This window comes from Ailuropoda melanoleuca, chromosome 3 (assembly GCF_002007445.2).
Source record: "Ailuropoda melanoleuca isolate Jingjing chromosome 3, ASM200744v2, whole genome shotgun sequence".
NCBI lineage: Eukaryota > Metazoa > Chordata > Mammalia > Carnivora > Ursidae > Ailuropoda > Ailuropoda melanoleuca.
In genome coordinates this window covers 21,132,485-21,154,829 of record NC_048220.1, presented here as the reverse complement: position 1 = coordinate 21,154,829, position 22,345 = coordinate 21,132,485, and the positions used below count along the sequence as shown (strand labels likewise).

General features: G+C 49.6%; 1 protein-coding gene across 1 annotated transcript; it reads right to left on the bottom strand.

The window, feature by feature from the left end:
- Positions 1 to 4,286: 4,286 nt before the first annotated feature.
- Positions 4,287 to 6,168, bottom strand: LOC100473242 (interleukin-3). Its single transcript, XM_011224064.3, has 5 exons — positions 5,963 to 6,168; positions 5,832 to 5,867; positions 4,729 to 4,821; positions 4,566 to 4,601; positions 4,287 to 4,461 (listed from the first exon to the last, which is right to left on the bottom strand). The coding sequence occupies exons 1-5, from the start codon at positions 6,119 to 6,121 to the stop codon at positions 4,357 to 4,359; spliced, it is 429 nt and encodes a 142-aa protein (XP_011222366.1). The 5' UTR covers positions 6,122 to 6,168; the 3' UTR covers positions 4,287 to 4,356.
- Positions 6,169 to 22,345: the final 16,177 nt, after the last annotated feature.

Here is a 22,345-nt window from a genome sequence, read left to right as displayed (position 1 = left end):
CTCCCTAAGCCTGACCTGAGGTTTTCAAGGGAAAAATTGAGGCCCTGTCCCCCAGAGGGAACTCACTCAACCCTCCACTCTGGCGCACACAGCCTCTGCCTCTCCCTTTCCCTCCCGCCCACCTTGGGCCCAAGGATCCTGCTCTGCTTGGCCTGCTCCTCCTTCATTCAGCATCTCTCTCCCTCTGTTCTGGCTCCTTCCTGTGGACATTAAACATGACGTCTGATGTGGCACCATCCTATCCCTCTCCCTCCATACACACACCCCTTCTCAGGGCACAGTTGTTCGGTCTTGCTGTCTCCACAGAGGCCAGGCCAGGCGGGGCTGTCCTGGGATCAGAGAGGAATAAATGGGGCGGGGGTGGGGGGGCAGGCTGAGACCCAGAGGTGGCTGAGGCCCAGGATGACTGGGCTCCAGGGGCAGAGGCAGTGACCAAGGGAGCTCTGGAGGGCCTGGTTCCACCGAGCCACTTGGCACGCACACTCTGGCCCTAAAAGTGGCCTGGCTGCTCCCTGTGCTCCCAGCTTACCCTGTAGTCTTAGATCTTCATTCCCTTGCTCCCAGTGTCATCTGCCTACCATCCTTTTCCCTACATCTCTCTGCAAGATGAACCCCCTAGTCCTTTCTCAAGCTCCCTGTGATCACCGTCTGTGGGAAGCCCCTCTAACAAGACCCATACCTGTTCATCCATCACTGTGTCTATAATAACTCCCATGACACTGTGCTGGGACGTGGCCAAGTGGTCCCCAGGGCCTGGCTCAGCATCTCCCAACCCCTGGCCCCAGCCTAGGAAGCTGTGGAAAGTCTTCCAGGTATTTACTGAACTGAGTCACATGCAGTTTCCAGGACAGGGTGGGAAGAGCAGAGCCCATCTATGCTCACTATAGAATGAGGTGTTGATGCCTCTCTGAGGGAGCCTCTCCTTACAGGCTTGCCTTCTAGCGATTTCTCTCTGCTTGATTTTTCTGTATTTCCAAGTTTTTCAGTAAAGAGCATATATGCTCTCTTATATTGCCCTCCTGATGAAAAGCTGTAATATTTCTTAAATTAAAAAATAAAATTCCTGGCTGAGGTCATCCACTTTGCTGCTGAAAAGGCACTTGAATTTGTAAAGGTGGGAACTTTGACTTTCAGAAGACCGTCCTGGGACTTATGATGGGGCTTTGCTGCCCACTAGTGGCCAATGGACTTACAGACCTGGCACTAAGGCCGGTCCGGTCCAGGTAGGCTCAGGGAGAAGACGTGAAACTGACAGACCTACAGGGGAGATGTGAGCACCCCAGGACCTCCCATTAGGCCAGGGAATCATCACCTCTCCCTGCAGGTGGCTGAGCATGGTATAGAAGGGCCCCAGCCTGACTGGGAACTGACCACCACTTGGTTCCAGGCCCCAGCCCAGGGCTTTGCTGGCCCCAGGCAAGATCTGAAGTTTGGGATCAAGGGTGAGCCTCCGCAGGTCAGGCCCATGATCATCCCAGTCCAGCCTGGATCAAGGTGGACTGTTCTGTAAGAAGGGAAGACCCCAGAGTATCTGAAAAGGCCCACCTCCTCTCGAGCATGTCATCACCACTTGTCTCCCCCCTGCTTTCTGGGCCTGTCTTTGCTGACCTCCCCTCCCCCCCCCGCCCCTGCCAAACACACCCCCTCAGATCTTCCTGCACCAGGTCTGTCCTGACCTGACCACTCCCGCCTTCGGTAGTCATTAGTCACTAACACAGGGCCTGGGCCTGAGGAGGGAAAGGTGAGAGGCTGAAAGAGGGTTGTGGGCTTCCCACCAGCATTCATTCCTATCACAGTTTTCCTTCTGTTCTGTGAATGCTTTCAGCCCATTTCAGTCTCTGGATTTTTCCACTGTTCTCTCTGTCCAGAGCTCTTTTCTCCCATACAGTCACACAGTGGGCACTTTCTCTTCGTTCAGGTTGCAACCCATGTGTGACTTGCTCAGGAAGGCCTTCCCAGACCACTCAATGTAGAGCAACCTCCCCGGACCCGGAGCAACCTCCCCGGACCCGCTCCATCTGGCTAGTTCACCACCATAGCCCCAAGCATCCAGGTGCCCAGCCAGAGTTTGCTGAATGGATGAATTCCGAGACACTGAAGGAATATCATGCCATCCAGCCTGGAATGGAAATAGTGTGGCTACAGGACAAAAGGAGCTTCCAGAAGGGGCCCTGAATGGGGACAGCCAAGTAAGAACAAAATGGCAGTCTGCCAGCTACCTCCCCATACCTCAGGTGAGAGGAGCTCCAGCAGCTGGTAGAAGTTAACAGATTCCCAGTGGAAGGAGTCCACTTTGTAGCATTTGGCAATGTCCATAGTGTAAATACTGTCACTGTGCCCAATTGCAAGCTACAGATGGTTTGATAACTGGCTGGCAACTTTTTAAAAGATTGATTGAACAATTGGCTCTGTGAGCCAGTATGAGCTGGTTCCATCCACCATTGGCTCCAGCCTGCCGAGGATGAGGTGTGGGAGAAGCATGGCAGGACAGGCCACAGGGTCTGTCTCCTCTCCACCAGGACAGAGGGTAGCAGGGCTAGCAAAGGTGGAAAGCTGCTGACCCACTCTCCAGGGAGTGAAGAGGAGGTGACAAGCAGGGACTCATCCTGGGCACATGAGAGTGGGTCACAAATGCCTCACAAATTAGGACCAGCAACCAGGTGGGGGTGGGAGAGCGAGTGGGGCAGGGGAGCCAGAGAAGCAGAAAGGGCAGCTGGGAATCTGGACTCTCAGTGCACGCTCTCAGATCCTCCTCCAGGATGCTGGAGCACTCTCACCCAGTGGCCGAGCTCCCTCTAGTGGCTCCATCAGAAACTGCAGTAGCTTCTCCAGCTCCTTCCACAGCAGAGTGCAACACAGAATCTTGCCTGAGCACCCACGTTAACGTCTATGGGCCAGGCTGGAGAGAAGGGGGATGAATGATATTTTTGTGGGAACACAGAATTTTATTAGGAGGAGGAATATATTTCTGAGGTAGTAGCAGCTCACTCTTTCACCTCGTGCTGTCTCATTCAAGCACCTGGGCTGTTCCTTACCCATCAGGTAAGGGGAGGGGTGGATCAAGGAGGGAAACAGAGAAGAAGAGGGCTGGGCCCCCAGCATCTGGTGTTGGCATCCAAAGCCTTTATGGGACCTGTGAGGAGTCAAAGGGGATGACATTGCTCCTTAGCATGGTGACAGAGGAAGCCTCGCTCACCCCTTTCTCCCCCACAACCTCCTGGAGGAGATGCAGGATGCTGGGAAGCCAGAGAGGGAGGCATTCAGGGCCAAAGGCTCCCTGGAATGTCAAGAGTCAGGTGTACAATGAGGCCACACTCGGTGATCTCCCAGCCTCCACCGTGCACATCAGTCTGTGCTGCCCTGGGCTACATGGCTGTCCTGCTAGTGGGTCCCTGTCTACCTACCTATTTCAGATGAGAGCTCTGTCCTGGAATAGTGTGGACAGCAGAGATAGGCAGCCTTTGAGTTGGTCTCTGAAGTAGGAACTCACCACGCAGAGTGAGGATCAGGGCATTTGAGGCTGAGGTGTCATGTGGGTAGAAGTTTAGAAGTATGAAGAAAGGTGTGTGGTTCATCCAGGAAGCCACAGTGCTTCTGTTGGCTGGCACATCAAGGAGGTTGGTACTTGCAGGCATAAGGAAATAGGAACAACAGGTGGAGGCAGGCCTTTCTTGCTATCCTAAGGATAAGGACAAGGTCTGGAAGCCCCTGAGGACTGGGAAATTAAGTATCAGACCAACCTGGTCAGATTTGCATTTTCTAAAACTCAACCTGGCTCCCCAGTAGACCACAGATTGCCAGGGTGTGGGTTCTGGGGCCCATCCGGTGGCAGGGAGACTCGCTGGGGGTGAGGGGTGGAGGGCTGCTCAATCATCAGGGAAGAGAGGTTTACTAAGACCTGAGTCAAACTGAGACATTGGCAACAAAGCAGTTGTTCAGAGAGTGTGGTTTATTTTCTCAGATGTGTAGAAATCAGTTTAAAACCTGAGGTACAAATGAAAAAGCCCCAAGTCCCCTTCTTGAGTCTTATTTAGAAGGAGCAGGACATAGGCTCCTTTACTAAAATAAATACACTTCACATTGCATAAGGTAATAAATAAAAACTTACATAAATAAATAACTTCAATAGGATAAAAATGAGAACATCATCACAAAAGGCCAAATGAGGGCAGCACATTTCAGAAATTAGATAATGAACAATTCATCTGACTCGATGAGAGAAATGAAATCCCTCCAGTCCTGAACTGTGTGAGAGACACCCCGGAGTCTTCAGGTGTCCTTCTATGTCTGACGTCTGAGGCCCCAAGGTGAGAAAGCCCAGAGACGGAGGGGGCATCAGACTGAGAATCCTAGGACTCATTGCTTGTTCTTGAAATTCAGAAAGTTGTCAAGGGCTTCCAGATACTTTTTCAGCTTCTTTTGAAAATCACCCAAGTTATTCTCAATAGAGATTGGTTGTCCCTGTGAAGAAACCAGGATGGTGGCATTAGGTTGGAAGATAGATAACACGCTAGGGGTCAGGGCTGAGAGTACCACCTGCAGGGGCATCTTGGGGGTCAGCTTACCCTGGGTGTGGGAGTGGGCAGGAGTGGCAGGAATTCCTGTGGGAAGAGACCAAAGCAGACAGTCAGAGACTTGCCCAGAAAAGGAACAGGCCCTGCCTGCCCTTCCCAGAGGCTGATCAGGGCCAAAGCAGGGATCCCCAAAACCCTCAACAGCTTTACCCACCTTAAGATTTTTCCAGATTAGCGATTCACTGTTGTAGAAATTTTTGGTAGCATTCAAGAATGCTTCCAGGTTTGGCCTCAGAAGGGTAGTGTTCTAAGGGGACCAAGAATACACATAAGGGGAGATGGTTGGGGTTTAGCCTTCCCATGGCTGAAGTCATCCCCAGTTTTCCAAGTTTGTTTTCAGGGACATCTTTGGACAACCCCCTCCTATTCCCCTTCTTGCCCCATGTGGGTCCCTGAGATGCCCCTAAGTACACAGGTCTCGAGGTGAGTGTGTACCCCAAGCAAGGCCTACTTCCCTCAGCCCCAAGCCCCTGGCTCCAGGTAAGCTGCACACAGGGCCTGGGGGGATCTTTCTGCACTTGGGGGGAAAAACATTGCCCAAAACAAGATCTACAGAAGGTGGAGGACTGGCCAAGGGGAATATTTGCAGCTAAGAGGCCAGATAACAGGATTAATGCTTTGACTGAATGAAGGGCTCCTAAAAATCAGGAAGAAAATTGCAGAGACCCCACCCCCAGCAGGACATGGATGCAGCCTGTGAACTATGCATGTTTAAAAGAGGGGGATATACATGGCCAATAAACTCAGGAGGGATTCAACCTCTTGTTGAACCCAAGGATTGCCGTGCAAACAAAAGTGAGATAACCGTGGAAGCCAACTGAAACTAGGAAAAATAAGTAAACGATAATGCCCAGGGCCAGTCAGCATGAGAAGCAAGATTCAGTGTCTTAAGGAAAAGGAAGGAAGCAAGTTCATGGGGGAAATTTTAGGCTTCCCCACTGAAAAATGAAGAGCTTAAGGCCTTTGGAATGGTTCACCTAGAGCTGCCTTTTCATTTTTAATTAAAAAAAAAAAAAAAAAAAGAAGGATTTTCCTGTTATAGACCCAGCTGGGGAAATGTATGGAACACTTGTTAGCACCTGACACTGGTCTGGTGACTCTGTTCACTGGTGCCACATAACTCTCACAGAGACCCTACTGAGATATACACTGTTAACCCTGTTCGCAGATGAAGCATGGAAGCTAGGCAAGGTGGGCTGACATGCCTACGGCCACCCAGGTGATTCAGGTGTGCCTGAATGTGGGCTGAGTGCTTACCAGCAGGGTGCTTGTCTCATTTGGGTCCAAGGTTTCCTGTAGGGGCAGAGGGAGAGAGCTGTGAGTCCTGTTGGCCTGAGACACCTAGCAGCCCCTCCCTGCCCTCCGCCAGCCTTATCCCAGTTACTCACTTCTGAAGGCGAGGGTGAATTGTTTAAGATGTCCATAATTTCACTGATCATCTCGAAGTATTGCTTAGGCTGGTATGTGGACAAGGAGCGCCCCTGTGCCATTGGGGCTCGGAGTCCAAGCAGGAGCAGGAGAACGTGCAGGATGGGGAGGCTGTTCATGTTCAGGCTGGCAGGGCGTATTCTGTCTTGTCCTGGTCCCTTGTGGCCTTCTAAAGCACCCGACACAGTCTCCCTTCTTTTATACACTGAGGCCGCGTGCCTACACCTTGATGAGAGGGGCGGACGTCGGAAGAATCTTTATCTGACATGGAACCTCCATAGCAAACCACAGACTTATTCATCACTTTCTAGTGCTGGAGATCAGTGAAACTTGGAAAAAAAAAATTACTCAGTGGTTATCTCCTCTTGCCAAGGAAAAGAGATGTGCTAGCCGCTGGACAGAATGGGAAGAGGTAATAGAATGGCTCTGACAGGTGAGGGGCTGCCTGACCCTGAGCTGCCTCAAGCCTCCTGCCCTGTGGGACCTGGTCCTGCCATCCCCTGGGCAGCTCTGACCCTCTGCTGCCCACCCCGCCTGGCACTGCCTGGTCCTATGTGGGTGTCCAAGTGAAGGCCCACTGGAACAGACAACAGTTTGTCTGGAAGCCTGTCACACAGCTAACTGTTCACATGTGGGCTCATCTACTGAGAAGCACATCTCTTGACGACCCCCCACCCCGATGCTGAGTTCCTGGTGTTAAAGCCCCCGGTGGTTTGCCTCATGGCGTTTGGGCTGCTTGTCCTCAGCACTTTCTGTTCCTTGGGGCTGGGGGGGAGGGGGCAGATGGAGCCCAGGCCACCTGATGCCCATTCTTTTATCATTGGTCTGACAGCCTGACTCTGCCCTGTGTTATGGGATCTTAACCTCTAGTGGAGGCCTGGCTGCAAGCCCTGGGTAGTCACTTTGGTAGCACGGAAGAGTTGGGTTCAGGGGCTTTTGAGGAAATTGTCACTGGGAAACAGGAGGAGGGGGCTGGCCGGGGAAGGTTTAGGAGGTGGACTGGAAGCTGTGAGGGGTGAGGCAAGTGAAGGGGGGGCAACTCTTGGCTTCAGCCCTCAGTCTCTAGCGATGGGGGCCGGTGAACAGCCGAGAGAGCTGTGTTGCAAGGGTCTGGATCCCAGTCTGTGGGAGTATGGATTTGGCAGGCACAGGCCCAGTAGGAAGCCTTTGCAGAGTGGGGACGAGGGCAGGGACAGACCATAGAGGAGGCCATAGAGAACCAGGAAAGCAGGAAAACCAGGAGGGTAGGGGGCCCAGAGGCAGCCCCTGAAGGTAGAGGGGGACCACTGTCCCACGAGGCGTGTCAGGCTCTGACGCAGGCCCAGGACGGGGTTTTGGCAAAGGGGTGAATGTGGCAGGGCGTGAGGAAGAGGTCTTTGAGATAACTGGGACTGGGGCGGTGGAACAGGAGAGGCAGGATGGAAGAGCCAGGGGTCAGGGTGAGATGTGATACAATCAGTGTGGGGAGATGAAGGATGGGAGGTTATGCTGAGGCAGGGAAACGGGGGGGTTTCAGGCCTCTGAGCAGGGAACAGATCTGGTAAAGACAAGGACCAGGATGTGGCTGCCGAGGAGGCAGGTGAGGAAGCTGTGGCCCAAGGCACTTCTGTGAGAATGATGCCTGTAGCCAATATGCATGGCTCCCTGCTCAGCCACAGGCCAGGAAATGTCCCGGGATCTGGGCCCAGAGCATCCTCACAGAGCACGTGGAGTGTCTCATAGGCAACACACAGGGAACCTTACGGCTAGGTATTCACTAGGCATCATTCATTCAACAAACTTTTACTAGCAGTTGCTGTGTGTAAACCCCGGGAGAGACTTGGTCCCTCTCCTTCAGAAACTCAGTCTTGTGGGGAGAGGCTGATAGCCAGCCTTGCTTCTCTCATCTTGGTCCTCAGAACTGCTGCTTCAGTGGGGAGCTTGTTGGAAGTGCAGACGCTCCGGCCTCACCCCAGACTTTCTGAATCAAAAATTGCATTTTGACAAGACCCTCAGGTGATTCACATGACACTGCAGAAGTTCTGATTTAAAGTAGTCAACTTGGGGGCGCCTGGGTGGCTCAGTTGGTGAAGGGTCTGCCTTTGATTCAGGTCATGATCCCAGGGTCCTGGGATCGAGTCCTGCATCAGGCTCCTTGCTCAGTGGGGAGCCTGCTTCTCCCTCTGCCTTACACTCTCCCTGCTCGTGTGTGCTCTCTCTCTCTTTCTCTGACAAATAAATAAAATAAAGTCTCAACTCATAAGAGCTTAATAAATGCGAGATATTATCATCTGCTCTCCCAACATAATTTGTATAGGCCTCATATAGCATTTGCTCTTTGTATTACCATGATTTGTTCTTGTCTGCCCAGTTAGACTTTGAGCTTAAAAGCTGAAAATATATATGAAGTACTCAGCTTGGGTAAGGCTGGGGGTCCTTTCCCCAGAGACAAAGGGGGTTGACCACTCAAGGATGGGTTGGTGTTACCTTTTGTATAAAAGCTTTAGGGACAGGAGCACAAAAACGTGATTTCTTAAAGAGAAAAACTTCATTTTTTTTTTTAATTCAAAGGACTTTTTGAGGGCATTTTAAAGTTCAGTCAGTTTTGGAGCTAGGGAGGCTGAACATTCCTGCAAATTCACCTTTTGAAGCCCTGACTTGTATTGCAGTATAGCAAAGAAAACCCGAATATTGCTATTGGAAATCTTGACATTTATAGTATTTGTCTCTTGTTTTATTTTTTTTTAATTTTTTTAAAAGATTTTATTTATTATTTATGTGACAGAGAGACAGCCAGCGAGAGAGGGAACATAGGAGGGGAGTTGGAGAGGAAGAAGCAGGCTCCCAGCGGAGAAGCCTGATGTGGGACTCTATCCCGGAACGCCGGGATCACGCCCTGAGCCGAAGGCAGACGCTCAACGACTGCACTACCCAGGCGCCCCTGTCTCTTGTTTTAAAAGTACCTACAAAGGCTATCAAAGGAGAAGGAGGTTTTAGGTCTCATGTTAGGAGCGTTGGAAGCATTGTGGGGTGTTTAACCAGGGAGGTGTGTAGCCTGGGAAAGTGTGGGTTCCAGGAAGCCCAGTCTAGCACCTGTGGGGAGAATGGCGAGGAAGAGTCAGGACAGCAGGGTGGCCAGTGAGGGGGCGGGGGAGTTCTCTGGACCATCGATGGTGGGGAGGCTAGACTGAGTGGATTCTGGTGCAGAGGCAGAGAACTGCATGGAAAGACTCAAACAGCTAACGCCTGGTGAGCAGCACTTCGCAAATGCTGGACACTCAGTTCTTTTCCCTGGTTGACTCATTTAATCCTCACAGTGAGCCTATGGGGCAGGTACTGTTATTACCACCATTTCACAGCTAAAGAAACTGAGGCTCAGGGAAGCTGAGTTCCCCAAAGCTAGGAAGTGACGTTGCCAGGATTGAATGCAAGCAGGTCTGTGTGACCCCAGAGGCTGAGCACCAGAAAGTAATCGATTAAGGGGTGATGCAGGTTGGCAGGAAGGGGACAGTATGATGAGGATAAGATGTAGCCACTGGAATTTTTGACCAGAGGACACTGGTATCTCTGGGGGAGCAGTTTTAGGGTGCAGTGAGGTTAGAAGCTGGTGGCGGTGGGCTGAGGAATGAGTGAAGGTGGGACAGAGGGTAGTAGATGCTTTGAAGTTTTATTCTGAAGGGAAAGGGAGAGATGGGGGCAGACAGAGGAGTCAAGGAGTCAGAGAAGGATCTTTCCAGACAGGGAAGCTCGGAGATCTCTCTGCTGGAGGTGAGCTGAGAATGGGCTGGACAGCTGGGCAGTGGGCCAGCGCAGTGGATGCCCGAGGGGAGAGCACACAGGGAGGACTCTGAGCATTGGGTGTCACATGCTCGCCTGAGCAGAGGGCTCAGGGAAAGGCCATCTGGTGGGCACAGTCCATCCAGCAGGGAGGGTGTAATGGATTATGTCCGCTTGTTTGGTGGTAGGAGAAGAAAATGGTTTCTGTGACCCCTGTGAATTAGGAGGCAAAGTCAGGTCCAGAAGGTTTAGGGAGGTGGGGTCAGAGGCATGGAGGGTGTCCTGGTTGGGGGTCTGTGAGCTGACTGCCTGGGGATGGCCTGAAGGGGCTAGCAGCCTGGGCTTAAAAGGCAAGGAGGTTGGGAGAATCCAAAGCTTTTCTGGTCCAAAGTGGAGGACCCCTGAGGCAGGGGCATGAGGCCATTGTGGGCAGAGAAAGGAGCAGGACGCCAGAGCAAGGCAGGCAGGAGGTAGTGGCCCAGTCCCCCTGGAGAGGCCCTTTGAGTGCAAGCCAGTGCTTATTCCTGTGCAAGGAACAGAGCTACATTCCACGAAGGAAACGTGCTTCAGAGGGGCTGCTCAGCTAGAGGAGACAACCGGGTGTCCTCCCCAGCACTTCTTCAACCTCTCCCAGCAACTGGGAGCCTGGGCCTCCTTTGGGAATCTCTTTTGAGGTTTGCCTTGGCTCTAAAGGAGCTGATTCCAGTCAAATCACAGGAACCCCCTCCTTCTCCTGCAGGCCATAGTCATGCCCAAGCCCTTGGGAGAAACCTGGCCTCTGGTAAAAAAATGATTCTACCCCTGGCATTTACGTCAGCCCAGCCTAGGGAAAGTCTCCTCTGTAGGCTGGGCTGATTGCAATCAGAAAGGGAAATGAGCTGGGGGTGCCCAGCCCCGGGTGGCATAAGGGAGGCCCTGCTAGAGCTGGGGTGGGAGAGCTAGTCCAGGATTGCTGACTGGAGTGTGCAGAAAAGGGACCGTCTGGCTTTCAGAGTGGGTCTCTGGGCCCCATCTGATGGGTCCCTGTAGACCTGTAGTCTGGATTCACTCAGAATGGGGCACAGTGTTCAAGATTGTGGCCCTTGGGGCCCATCCAACGGGGGCCCATCCATATCTGCTCCTTCTTATTACTCACCCCTCTCACCCTCACACGCCTGGTGGAATTTTCTGGGCTGCCCACTGCCAGCAGGGACCCAGACCTCAGTCATCATGGCAAACTCCCCTGACACCCTCTCTATGGCATCCTGTGTCAGATTCTGTCTGCCCATGACTTCAGTCATGCTTCCGCTGGTAGCCGTGACCATACTGCGTGGTTTTGCCACTACACAAGGCAGCTCCGGGCTCCCAGCTAGCCAAGCAGTGCCATCACGTTTCACATGCTCACCTGAGGAGAGAGAGCTCCAGGAAAAGGGAGGTCTGGCCTCCTGTCCCACCCAGCTCTGCACTCCTCACCCAGGGCCCGCATAGCCTCACCCTGTGGACCGTCAGCTTTCTATCCCGTGCCGTGGATGTGGCCTCCTGGGGGCCCATCTGTGCCAAGTGGACCTCCTCCCCAAGTCCAGTCTCACAGAGATGACAGATGGAAAACCACAGTTTAGAATGATAAGCCTGACGAGGAGAAAGCCTGGAAATGGGGCGGCCTCCCTCTGCCTGGACAATCGGGGAAGACTGAGGAAGGGAAAGGTAAGCCGTCTGAAGGATGGTACAGAGCCAGACATGTTACAGAGGAAGCGCTCCCAAGCACAGCTGGGTGTGGGGGTGCAGACGTTCTGTCAATCTCAAGTCTCCTAGCCTCAGCTCTGATACCTGGTAAATGGGTAGCCATGTCATTCTTGTTATTTAAAAATGTATGTGCATTCAGTGCCTAACACTCTCTTGTTGCCCACGTGAAACACAAAGATTTGGGACATGCATTCCTATTATGTTGGTAAAGCCAGGAGCCAGGTGAGGGACAGACGTACAGAACCCTCAGTCCCACACTCCCCATTCTCAATGAAGCTGCCCCAACTGTGGGGTGACTTAGATGCTAGTAACACAGTGTTGCGGGGTCTCATGAACTGCTCTTCTAAGTGGTTGAGCCCTCATGCAGGTAGTTAGCCATGGAGATGATGTTGCCAGGCAGAATCTTGGCTGCCTCACAGGCAGAGAAGGGGAGGCCAGGAAAAGTGGCTGGCAGAGAGTCAGAGCTGTCCAGGGGACAGCAGGACCAGATCCTGGCTGGGGAGGGGCACAAGCAGGCCCAGGTGAGCTCAGAGCCAGGTTGCCCACTCCGTCCCGTGGGCAGCAGCTCTTATCTTCCTTGGTGAGGTGAGGTGAAACCCTTTGAGAATGTTTTTTTGAGTTTTACTGATCATGAGTTCCAGAAAATGATGAATAAGTTGATATGTTTGTCATGGAGGTTCCCTATCAGAAAATGGTATCAGCCCATCTGGGGCCTCTCTGAACATCGCCCACCACCCTGTTTCCCGCCTCGCCCCACCCCCCATTCCCCCCAGTGGGTCTATAAAAGAGAAAACAGGCCGGGCCACTCCAGATTCCCTACAGCTAGAGAGGACCACATTAGCTCCCAGAAACTCAAGATGTGGAGATCCCTCTGCCTTCAGCTTCTCATCTTCCTTCCCTTCGGCCTCCCCAGATCCATGCCCGTAACAGCCCCTGGAGCCCAGACTCAGGGCTGCTGCAGGTACTGGAGCACCATCTCTGAGATCTGCTCGAAGCTGAACGTGCGCTCTGTGAGTAGCTGGCGACACCCTGGGCGTGGGCAGTCTCAGGCCGGAGGCACTCATGGTTCTCTCTCTTTTCCCCCTGCAGACACCTGAAGACATGAATCTGCGGCTGGAGCTGCAGGTGAGAGCTCAGGCCCAGGGGCCCGCCGTCTCCCTGCCCTGGGCTGGGGCACGTTTGGGGCAGGCACACCTGGATGGTCACACCTGGGCCTCACTCTTTTATCTGGCATCTTAAGTGCAGATCCTTTCATTAACCTCTTCTTTGGCTTGTGTGGGGGTTGTGTCGTAGATGTTTATTTCCTAGTATGGGAATTCTAAAATTTTATATTGCCAAAGCTGGCCTCCATCCCTTCGGGTTCTTCTGGTGGCTGGTTCATGAAGTTCTCCATTCACCCAGGCTCCTTGCGCAGCCCGTCTGGAACCAGGTGGTGCGATGGGCCCTGCCTTGACTGGGCTTTGCAGAATGTGCCATGACCACCTGGGGCGGCTGGGTTCTTCCTGGTCTGGGGCAGGTCTGGGGCGCCGATGCGGAAAGTTGGTGGAGGTGGTGGAGGGTGCCGGTGAAGGCATCCCAGAAAGGAGGCAAGAAGAATGACACCCAAGACCATGAGGACAGCCGCTCCTGAGCCCTCCCTCATCGCTCTTTGTCCTACAGAATGATAGCCTTCTGATGGCTAACCTGGCTGCCTTCCGGAACATCTCAAAGGAGATCGTCAGTGCTTCTAATGAGTCTTTATTCATCAGTAAAAATCTGGAGGATCTGGAGGTGTGTGAGGTTGGGGAGAGTCTCTCTGGCACTGGGTCTCCAGGACCCCAAAGGAGGCCACTCTGGGTGGGAGTACATGGCCTTTTCTTGCCCTTTTCTCAAAGAGCAGCAGCATTTTCATCCCCACCCCCGAGTTCCTACCCCCTCTCCTGCCGCCCACCCCTCCATGGCTGGGGACAGAGCTGCCACCTAGTCCCTTCTTGGGTATAGTCACTGGCAGAGGGACACAGAGGCCCTCCAGCTCCTAGTGAGACCCCTGTTGCCTTCCAGGCTTTCCCCAAAGTCCTGACTAACTGACTCTTCTTGTCTCTGGTCCACAGAAATTCCTGCAAACCTTGCCCATGCCCATGCCCACATCCCAGGTAAGCTGCCCAGACTGAGCATAGAACCTGCCACATCCCTTCTACCTCCTTCTCACCTGACTCAAAATTCTCATTTCTTCAAAGAGAGAAGTGTACATCCAAGCAGAAGATTTTAATGAGTTCTCGGGGAAGCTGAAAGTCTTTCTGGAAGCCCTGGATGAGTTCCTGTTGGGCTTACTGAAGTGCCCAGAAACTTTTAAAGCCTCGTGTTGAAAATCTTAATCTGGGCCTTTGCATGCCCAGGGCTCGGAGTTGGGTCTCCAGCCCTCCTTCTTGATATTCCAGTGAAAGCTCCACTCTGTCACAGATCACATTGACAATCCTATTTATGTAACAATTTATTTATTGTCCTCCCTATTATGGAGTTATTTATTTTAATAATGGAGCCCTCTTAGGCGCCTCTGAGCAAAGCTCAGAGGGGATGTGAAGCCATTTTCATTTGTACCTCAGATTTCAAATGGGTTCCTGCTTCTCCGTGAAAAATAAATATTTTATGAAGAGCTACTTTGTGCCCAGTGTTGCATTTCTAGCGGATTTTTCTGTCTGATTTGGGTTTGGGTTGCAATTTCCACACTCGCAGTTAATTTCTTTAATTCTGTGGTTTTGATTCCTCTCCGGATTCTGTCTTTTTTTTCTCCCCCTGGTATTCCGTATCCCAGCCCCTGCGTGGGCTCACCCAGGTCTTTTTCTTCTCCCTGGCTCAGGCACCACCATCAGCCCCATGCCCCTACTCATCCCTCTCTCCACTACCCACATCTGCCTCCAAGTACCTCTTTGCTCTGTCTACTTCTCATCATTCCCATGTGCACCCCAGATCTGGACCCAGACCTGCCCTCTGGAATTCCCACCACAGCGCCCAGGCCAGGCAGCTGCCATCCTATTTCCCACAGTGGCCAGAGCATCTGGACCCCTCCCTGTCTGCACCCTCCTGTTGCTGCTCTTCTAGTGACTTACGGTTAGCCCACTTAGACCAGGCCCCAGGAGAAACACAGCCTGGTTTTCTTCCTAAGAAAATCCCCACTGAGGAACCTTAGGGCTTCTTCCAGTACAGGGAATGAGTAATCCTTGCTACTTTGGGATCCCAGATTCTCAAAGTCCCCTCACTCCTATTTAAGCCTTTGGTCCTTTCTCACCCCTCTTGTCCTTTTCTGCCTCCTGGGTGCCATACCTGGATGAGAAAAATATAGTCCACACCACATGACATGATATAGGCTCCCATTTTTTATATTCTAAAACCCTCCTTTCAGACTCAATAAAACACAACTCTAATGGCCAGACACTAAGCAAATGAAATGTTGTCTTCTTCCTGGTCAGCTGTCAACTAGAGGACATTTGCTCATTCTGAACTACTCTCTCAAGAGAAAATGTCACTTTAACAGGATGCTGCATAGGATTTAACTGTTGTACTAGAAAAGACAACCAGCACCCAAGCTTATGCTTGTTTGAGCCAAGAAGACAACCAGTGGGACAGAGTGCCTTGCAGCCTTCTGGCCTCCCACAGTGTGTGGAGCAAGAATGGATGGTTTTCTAAGGCCTAAGTGGAAACCCAGAAGTTAGAAGGGCTTAAAGGCCCAAGGAGGAAGGCTACAGGGGAACCCAGGAAGAGACTGTAGGATGACCACAGAGACTGGAGCAGGGGGCTTAGAAGAGGTAGAATCAGGGGTTTGCCCTTAATGGGGAGCTGTGGAGTAAGCAGTTTCCTGCCTGTTCCTTCACAGAATCCCGAAGGATGCACACACATGCCTGTGGGACCCACCTGCCACACAGAGCCTCGCAGCTGGACAAGTCCAGCCTGAAAACCAGCAACAGGTAAGAGGATGACAACAGTGCCCGTCTGGTAGGAGATAGGGTCTCTTTCCATCCTCCTCACTCCAATAGGCCAAGGAAGAAAGGGTCCTGAAGAGGGAGGGGAGAAGACAAAGATGCGGCCATGCCTGCCTCCACCCCCACCGTGGCAGCTCTCTGTGGCAGAACTGGCTGGCCTGGGGGACAGGGAGAAATGAGTGTCACCCTGGCTCCAAGCTGCACCCAATTTTCTTTTATACTGCAAAGGACTTGAGTTGGGAACCTGCTCAAGAAGTTGACCAGAGTCAGGAATGGCTGGTGGGAAGGGACACAGATGAAGGCAATGATTGAAAAAGGTACAAGTGACATTTTGTGCGTGCCCGCCTCCATGGTCCAGTCATTCTGCTGCCACTGGCAGTCAGAGCGCGCTCCCCTCTGCTGCTCGTGACCCCTGTGAAGCCCCCTCCACACTCTTCACCCAGCCCGTTGCTCCCATGCATCTTCCTCCTAGTTCACATGCCTGGACTAGCTTCTTCTGTAGATCTGTCAGGTACCGAAGCAGGAGGACATTCCCTGAGACAAGAAGACAGCTTGCTTACACCCATTTTCTCCTCTCTTTCTCCCTCTGACTCACACAGGGCCTCCTCTGGCCACTTCTTTTGGGAGCTTCAGCTCTTTAGCTCTGGGACTTTTACCCTCTCTGTGCTGTGCCTGAACGGTGGGTCCTGTACCTCCCTGTCCCCTCCTCCCCTCTGCACACAGGACCCTGTATTTGGCTTCTTAGATATCTTATCTCTAATTTGTGGGAGTTTAGGTTAAAACATTTGCCTGATTATTGACCACTAACATTTTCCAAACATCTCCTTGTGTATTGGGTCCCATAAGTTTACGACAGACTCTTTCAACTCTGGGAACTTTTTCCAATTTAACTACTGAGTCTCAGTCTTATCATTCCAGTGAACGGGTCTGGTGCTCCACGAGGCTGGGGTGAGTTGAGGAGGCCTGTGGCCTGGAGTGCCGCACTGCATTTCTGCCCAGATGTCCCTGCCAGAAGGGCCACAAGGTTACAGACAGCAGGTTAGAAGTGAAGTTGGAGCCTTGGGTGTTTCTAGTCCTGGTAAGTTAATTGTCCTGGCCTCTCTAATGACCCTTTTTTTTTTTTTATAATTAATTTTATTTTCTTATATTATGTTAATCACCATACAGTACATCCCCTGATTCTGATGTAAAGTTTGATGCTTCATTAGTTGCGTATAAACACCCAGTGCACCATGCAATACGTGCCCTCCTTACTACCCATCACCAGTCTATCCCCTTCCCCCACCCCCTCCCCTCTGAAGTCTTCAGTTTGTTTCTCATAGTCCATAGTCTCTCATGTTTCATTCCCCCTTCTGATTACCCCCCTTTTCTTTATCCCTTTCTTCCCCTACCGATCCTCCTAGTTCTTATGTTCCATAGATGAGAGAAATCATATGATAATTGTCTTTCTCTGCTTGACTTATTTCACTTAGCATTATCTCCTCCAGTGCCGTCCATGTTGCAGCAAATGTTGAGAATTCGTTCTTTCTGATAGCTGAGTAATATTCCATTGTATATATGGACCACAGCTTCTTAATCCAGTCATCTGTTGAAGGGCATCTCGGCTCCTTCCATGATTTGGCTATTGTGGACAATGCAGCTATGAACATTGGGGTGCATATGGCCCTTCTCTTTACTACGTCTGTATCTTTGGGGTAAACACCCAGTAGTGCAATGGCTGGGTCATAGGGTAGTTCAATTTTTAACTTTTTAAGGGACCTCCACACTGTTTTCCAGAGTGGCTGTACCAACTTGCATTCCCACCAACAATGTAGGAGGGATCCCCTTTCTCCACATCCTCTCCAACAATTGTTGTTTCTTGCCTTGTCTATCTTTGCCATTCTAACTGGCGTAAGGTGGTATCTCAGTGTGGTTTTGATTTGAATTTCCCTGATGGCTAATGATTTTGAACATTTTTTCATGTGTCTGTTAGCCATTTGTATGTCTTCATTGGAAAAGTGTCTGTTCATATCTTCTGCCCATTTTATGATTTGTTTATTTGTTTCTCGTGTATTGAGTTTGAGAAGTTCTTTGTAGATCTTGGATACCAGTCCTTTATCTGTGGTGTCCTTTGCAAATATATTCTCCCATTCCGTGGGCTGTCTCTTAGTTTTTTTGACTGTTTCCTTGGCTGTGCAGAAGCTCTTTATCCTGATAAAGTCCCATAAGTTCATTTTATCTTTTATTTCTCTTGCCTTTGGAGATGTGTCGTGAAAAAGGTTGCTCTGGCCGATGTCATAGAAGTTGTTGCCTATGTTCTCCTCTAGAATTTTGATGGATTCCTGTCTCACATTGGTCTTTCATCCATTTGGAGTTTATTTTTGTGTATGGTGTGAGAGAGTGGTCAAGTTTCATTCTTTTGCATGTAGCTAATGACCCTTTTTTTAACTGCAATTGCCTTAGTTCCTCACTTTGAAACATCTAGTCTGGATTTGTATGCTAGCATTCATACAGCTATTTTTGTCCATATTGGCTGCTATAACAAAATGCTGCAGACCGAGTGGCTACAAAAGCACAGAAATTTCTCTCTCACAGTTCTGGAGGCTGGGCAGGCCAACATCAAGATGCTGACAGATTTGGGGTCAGATGAGGGGCTCTTTTCTGGTTCATAGATGGCTATCTTTTCACTCTAACCTCACTTGGAAGAAGAGACAAGAGAGCTCTCTAGGGCCTCTTTTGTAAGGGCACTAATCCCATTCATGAGATCTGTGCCCTCATAACCATCAGTTCCCAAAAGTCCCACTGCCAGATACTAAAACACTGGGGATGAGATTTCAACACACAAATTTGGGAGAGACAAAAACATACAGTCTACAGCAGCAGCATTGGTTGCAGTAGCCAAAGCAACCCAAGTGTCCACCGACAGCTGAATGGATAAATGAAATACAGCCTATACATACAATGGAATATTTTCAGCCCTAAAAAAGAAGGGAATTCTGATACATGCTGCCGTGTGGATGAACCTTGAAGACCTTGTGCTAAGTGAAAAAAGCCAGAGACGAAAGGATAAATATTGCACTCCACTTTTATGAGATATTTTTAGTAATCAAAAAATTTTTAAGATTTTATTTAGAGAGAGAGAGAGAGCATGCACATGCCCTAGCAGGGGGAGGGGCAAAGGGAGAGGGAGAAGCGGACTCCCTGCTGAGTGCAGAGCCAGACGTGGGGTTTCCTCTCACAACCCTGAGATCATGACCTGAGCTGAAATCAGGAGTCAGATGCTTAACCGACTGAACCACCCAGGCACCCCAATAGTAATCCAATTTATAGAGACAGAATATATAAGGATAATTGCCAGTAGCTGTGTGTAAGGGAGAATGGGGCGTCATTGTTTCATGGGTACCAATCTTCATTTTGGGATGATGAAAAAATTCTGGAGATGGGTGGTGGTGAAGTTTGCACAGCAGTATGAATGTACTTAATGTCACTATACTGTGCCCTTATAAGTGGTTGAGGTGATAAATTTTATGCCATGTATATTTTACTACAATAAAAAAATCTAGTCTGGATGTTTTCTCAGTAGAGCCTGAGAGACTTCCTGAGTCTCCCATGGCCCAGATTGGTCAGTGTAGCAACAGGGCTCTCCCAGCGCCAATCCCAGGGCTCCCTCCACCCTGGTTGTCCTCAGCCTGGGGGCCCTTGGCTTCTTGCCAGCCTGGTAAATGGCTCTTCATATCGAGACTCAGTTCCTGGTCCCTCCACCGTACAGCTGTCTGAACCTTCTCACCCCCCCACCCACAGGGCACTGCTTGCCTTCCTGTATGGCCAGGCTACACAGACCATCCTCTCTGTGTTTATGAGAGCGTGTGTACCCATGGAAATGGTGAGCCCTATCAGCTTCCTCCCAGTGCCCTAGGATGCCTGTGTGGGGACTGGGGGATGGGTCTGGGAGTCCTGGGCTTGGACACCAGGCAGTCTGGGTACCAAGCCAGTGGAAGCACCCCATGAAGACAGCTCTAGAGGCTGGCAACCTGTTGCTCACAGCAGGATCTGGCAGACCCCAGGGTTCCCCTTGCAAATTTCTACTCTTTACAGTTGACATTTGGGAATGTTGGCTAAGTAAATTTAGATCTCCCACAGACTACCCTCAAGGTGGGAGGAAGAGAGGCTAGTGGAAAAGACCATGGTTCTGCCATCTTGCCAAACCCTCTTCACTCTGAAAGTTTTTCTAGTTCTCTTTGGTTTTCCAGTATTTGAAGTGCAAGAAATTTCGTTGATTTTATTGTGCTTTACATTTAAAAATGGAAAATAGAGCACGCATACAGAAAAGGATATAAAACATGTATGCACAGCTTAACAAATAATTATAAAGCAATCGCCTTTATCACCAGTGCTCGTCAAAGGAAAGAACATTGCCCAAACTCTAGAATTCTCCCCACATTTGCCTTCTGATCATGGCTTGCTCCCCTTTGGGGATGATAACCTATTAGCCTCTCTTATGATGATCGATTTCTTGGTTTTCTTTTAGCTTTGTCACCTTCATATGAGTTCCTAAACAATATAATTTAGCTTCTCCTGCTTTTAAACATTAAGTGAAGGGAGTCGAGTTGTTTCTAGTTTTTGTTGCAAACAATAAATCTGCTACGAATATTACCCTGGTGCACGTGCACATGTATTTATTAGAGTAGATGAACCCCCATCACTACCACCACCAGGATATCCATGTCTTAATCCCTGGAACCTGTGAATTTGTTACCTTACTTTTGCAGAGACGATTAAGGATTTTGAGATGGGAAGGTTATCCTGAATTATCTGAGTAGGCCCAATGGAATCACAAGGGTTATGAGAGGGATTCAGGAGGGTAAGAGCTGCAGAAGGAGATGGGACGCTGGAAGCAGGGGTCAGAGAAAGAGAGAGAGATTTGAAAAGGCTACACCAATGGCCTTAAAGGTGGAGAAAAAAGTCATGGGCAAGGAATGGAGGAGGCTTCTAGAAGCTGAAAAAGTTGAAGAAATAGATTCTTCCAGAAAGAATGCAGCCCTGCAATACACTGATTTTAAAACTTCCCACCTCTAGACGTATCAGATAATAAAATCTGTGTAATTTTAAGCCACAAAGTTTGTGGCTTTGTGTGTGTATACACACATCCTAGGTGTGGAATTGCTGGGTCTTGGAATATATTCATCTTCACCAGATAATAACAAATAATTTCACAGTGTCATACAATTTACATTCCCACCAGCAGTGTTTGAGAATTCCTGCTGCTCCATGTCCTTGCCAACATGTGATATTCTCTGAAATTGTCAGGCTTTTTAAATTTATACCAATCTGAGAGGCATAAGTGATACCTCGCTGTGGTTTAAATTTGCCTTGTCCTGATTACTAATGAGGATGAGAACTATTTCATGTTTTTCGACCTTTTGGATTCCTTGTAATCTGAAGTCCCTATTCAACATTTTGCCCATTTTTCTCCTGGGATTTTATGCAATTTTCTTATTTGCAGGATTTCTTTAAATATTCTGAATACTAATGTTTGTGGATTATACATGTTGCAAATATCTTCTCTCGCTCGGTTTCTTATCTCGTCACTCCATGGTATCTTTTGAGGAACCAAAGTTCTTTGTTTTAATATACACATCTTCCTCAACCTATGATGGGGTTATATCCCGATAAACTCATAATAAGTTGAAAATATCATTTTATACACCTAACCTACTAAATGTTGTAGCTTTGCCTACCCTACCTTAAACATGCTCAAAACACTTAAGTTAGCCTACAGTAGGGCAAAAATTATCTAACGAAAAGCCTATTTTATAATAAAGTGTTGAATATCTCATGTAATTTATTGAATACTGTACTGAAAGTGAAAACCAGAATGGCAATATGTATATTGGTTGTTTACCCTCGTGATGGGGTAGATGAATGGGAGCTACCACTTCCCAGCATCAGGAGAGAGTATCCTACTGTACATCACGATCCCTGGAAAAGATACAAAGTCAAAATTTGAAGTATGGTTTCTGCTGAAGGTATATCACTTTCCACCATCATAACGTAGAGAAATCCTAAGTCAAAATTTGTAAATTGGGGACTGTCTGTAGCCAGATCTTTTCTTTATGGGTAGTGCTTTTTGCATTTTCTTGGGAGTTCCTTCCTTTTCTACCTCAAGGCCCTGAGATTTTCTTATATACTATGTAAGAACTTTATAGTTTTGCTTTCTACATTGTTGTCTTTAATTGACCTGGAATTGCATGAGGTAGGGCTCTGATTTGATTGTTTCCATATTAATACTCTATTTGCCCCAGCACCATTTTTTGAGAAGATTGTCCTTTCCCTGTTGATTTGCATCACTATCTCTATCATATTTTAAGGGCATATGTGTGTATATATACATACACACACATATGTATATATATGTGGGTCTCTTCCTGGATGCTTTATGCTATTCCATTGGTCTATTTGTTTCCTCTTGAACCAATATCACTCTGTCTTAAATATTATAACTTTATAATACATCTTGGTATCTGGTAGAGCAAGTTCTCTCCCTTGTCCTTTTCCTTAGGAGTGTCTTGGCTATTCTTTATCCACAACAGCTTTAAATTGGCTTGTCAATTCCCCCCACACACACACACACCACCACACAACCAAAACTGCTGGGACTTTGGGATTGCATTGATTCTATAAATCATGGGGTGCCTGGGTGGCTTAGACGTTAAGCGTCTGCCTTCAGCTCAGGTCATGATCCCAGGGTCCTGGGATCGAGCCCCCGCATTGGGCTCCCTGCTCGGCGGGAAGCCTGCTTCTCCCTCCCACACTCCCCTTGCTTGTGTTCCCTCTCTCGCTGTCTCTTTCTGTCAAATAAATAAATAAAATACTTTAAAAAAATAATATCTTTTTGGGGCGCCTGGGTGGCTCAGTCGTTAAGCATCTGCC

Bases quoted from the DNA above. Each gene is read 5' to 3' on its own strand.
- LOC100473242 (XM_011224064.3), bottom strand. From the start codon at position 6,121: ATGAACAGCCTCCCCATCCTGCACGTTCTCCTGCTCCTGCTTGGACTC. The intron at 5,868-5,962 runs GTGAGTAACTGG...CTGCCCCTACAG, and splicing joins ATTCACCCTCGCCTTCAGAA to GAAACCTTGGACCCAAATGA. The intron at 4,602-4,728 runs GTGGGTAAAGCT...CTCTTCCCACAG, and splicing joins TAATCTGGAAAAATCTTAAG to GAATTCCTGCCACTCCTGCC.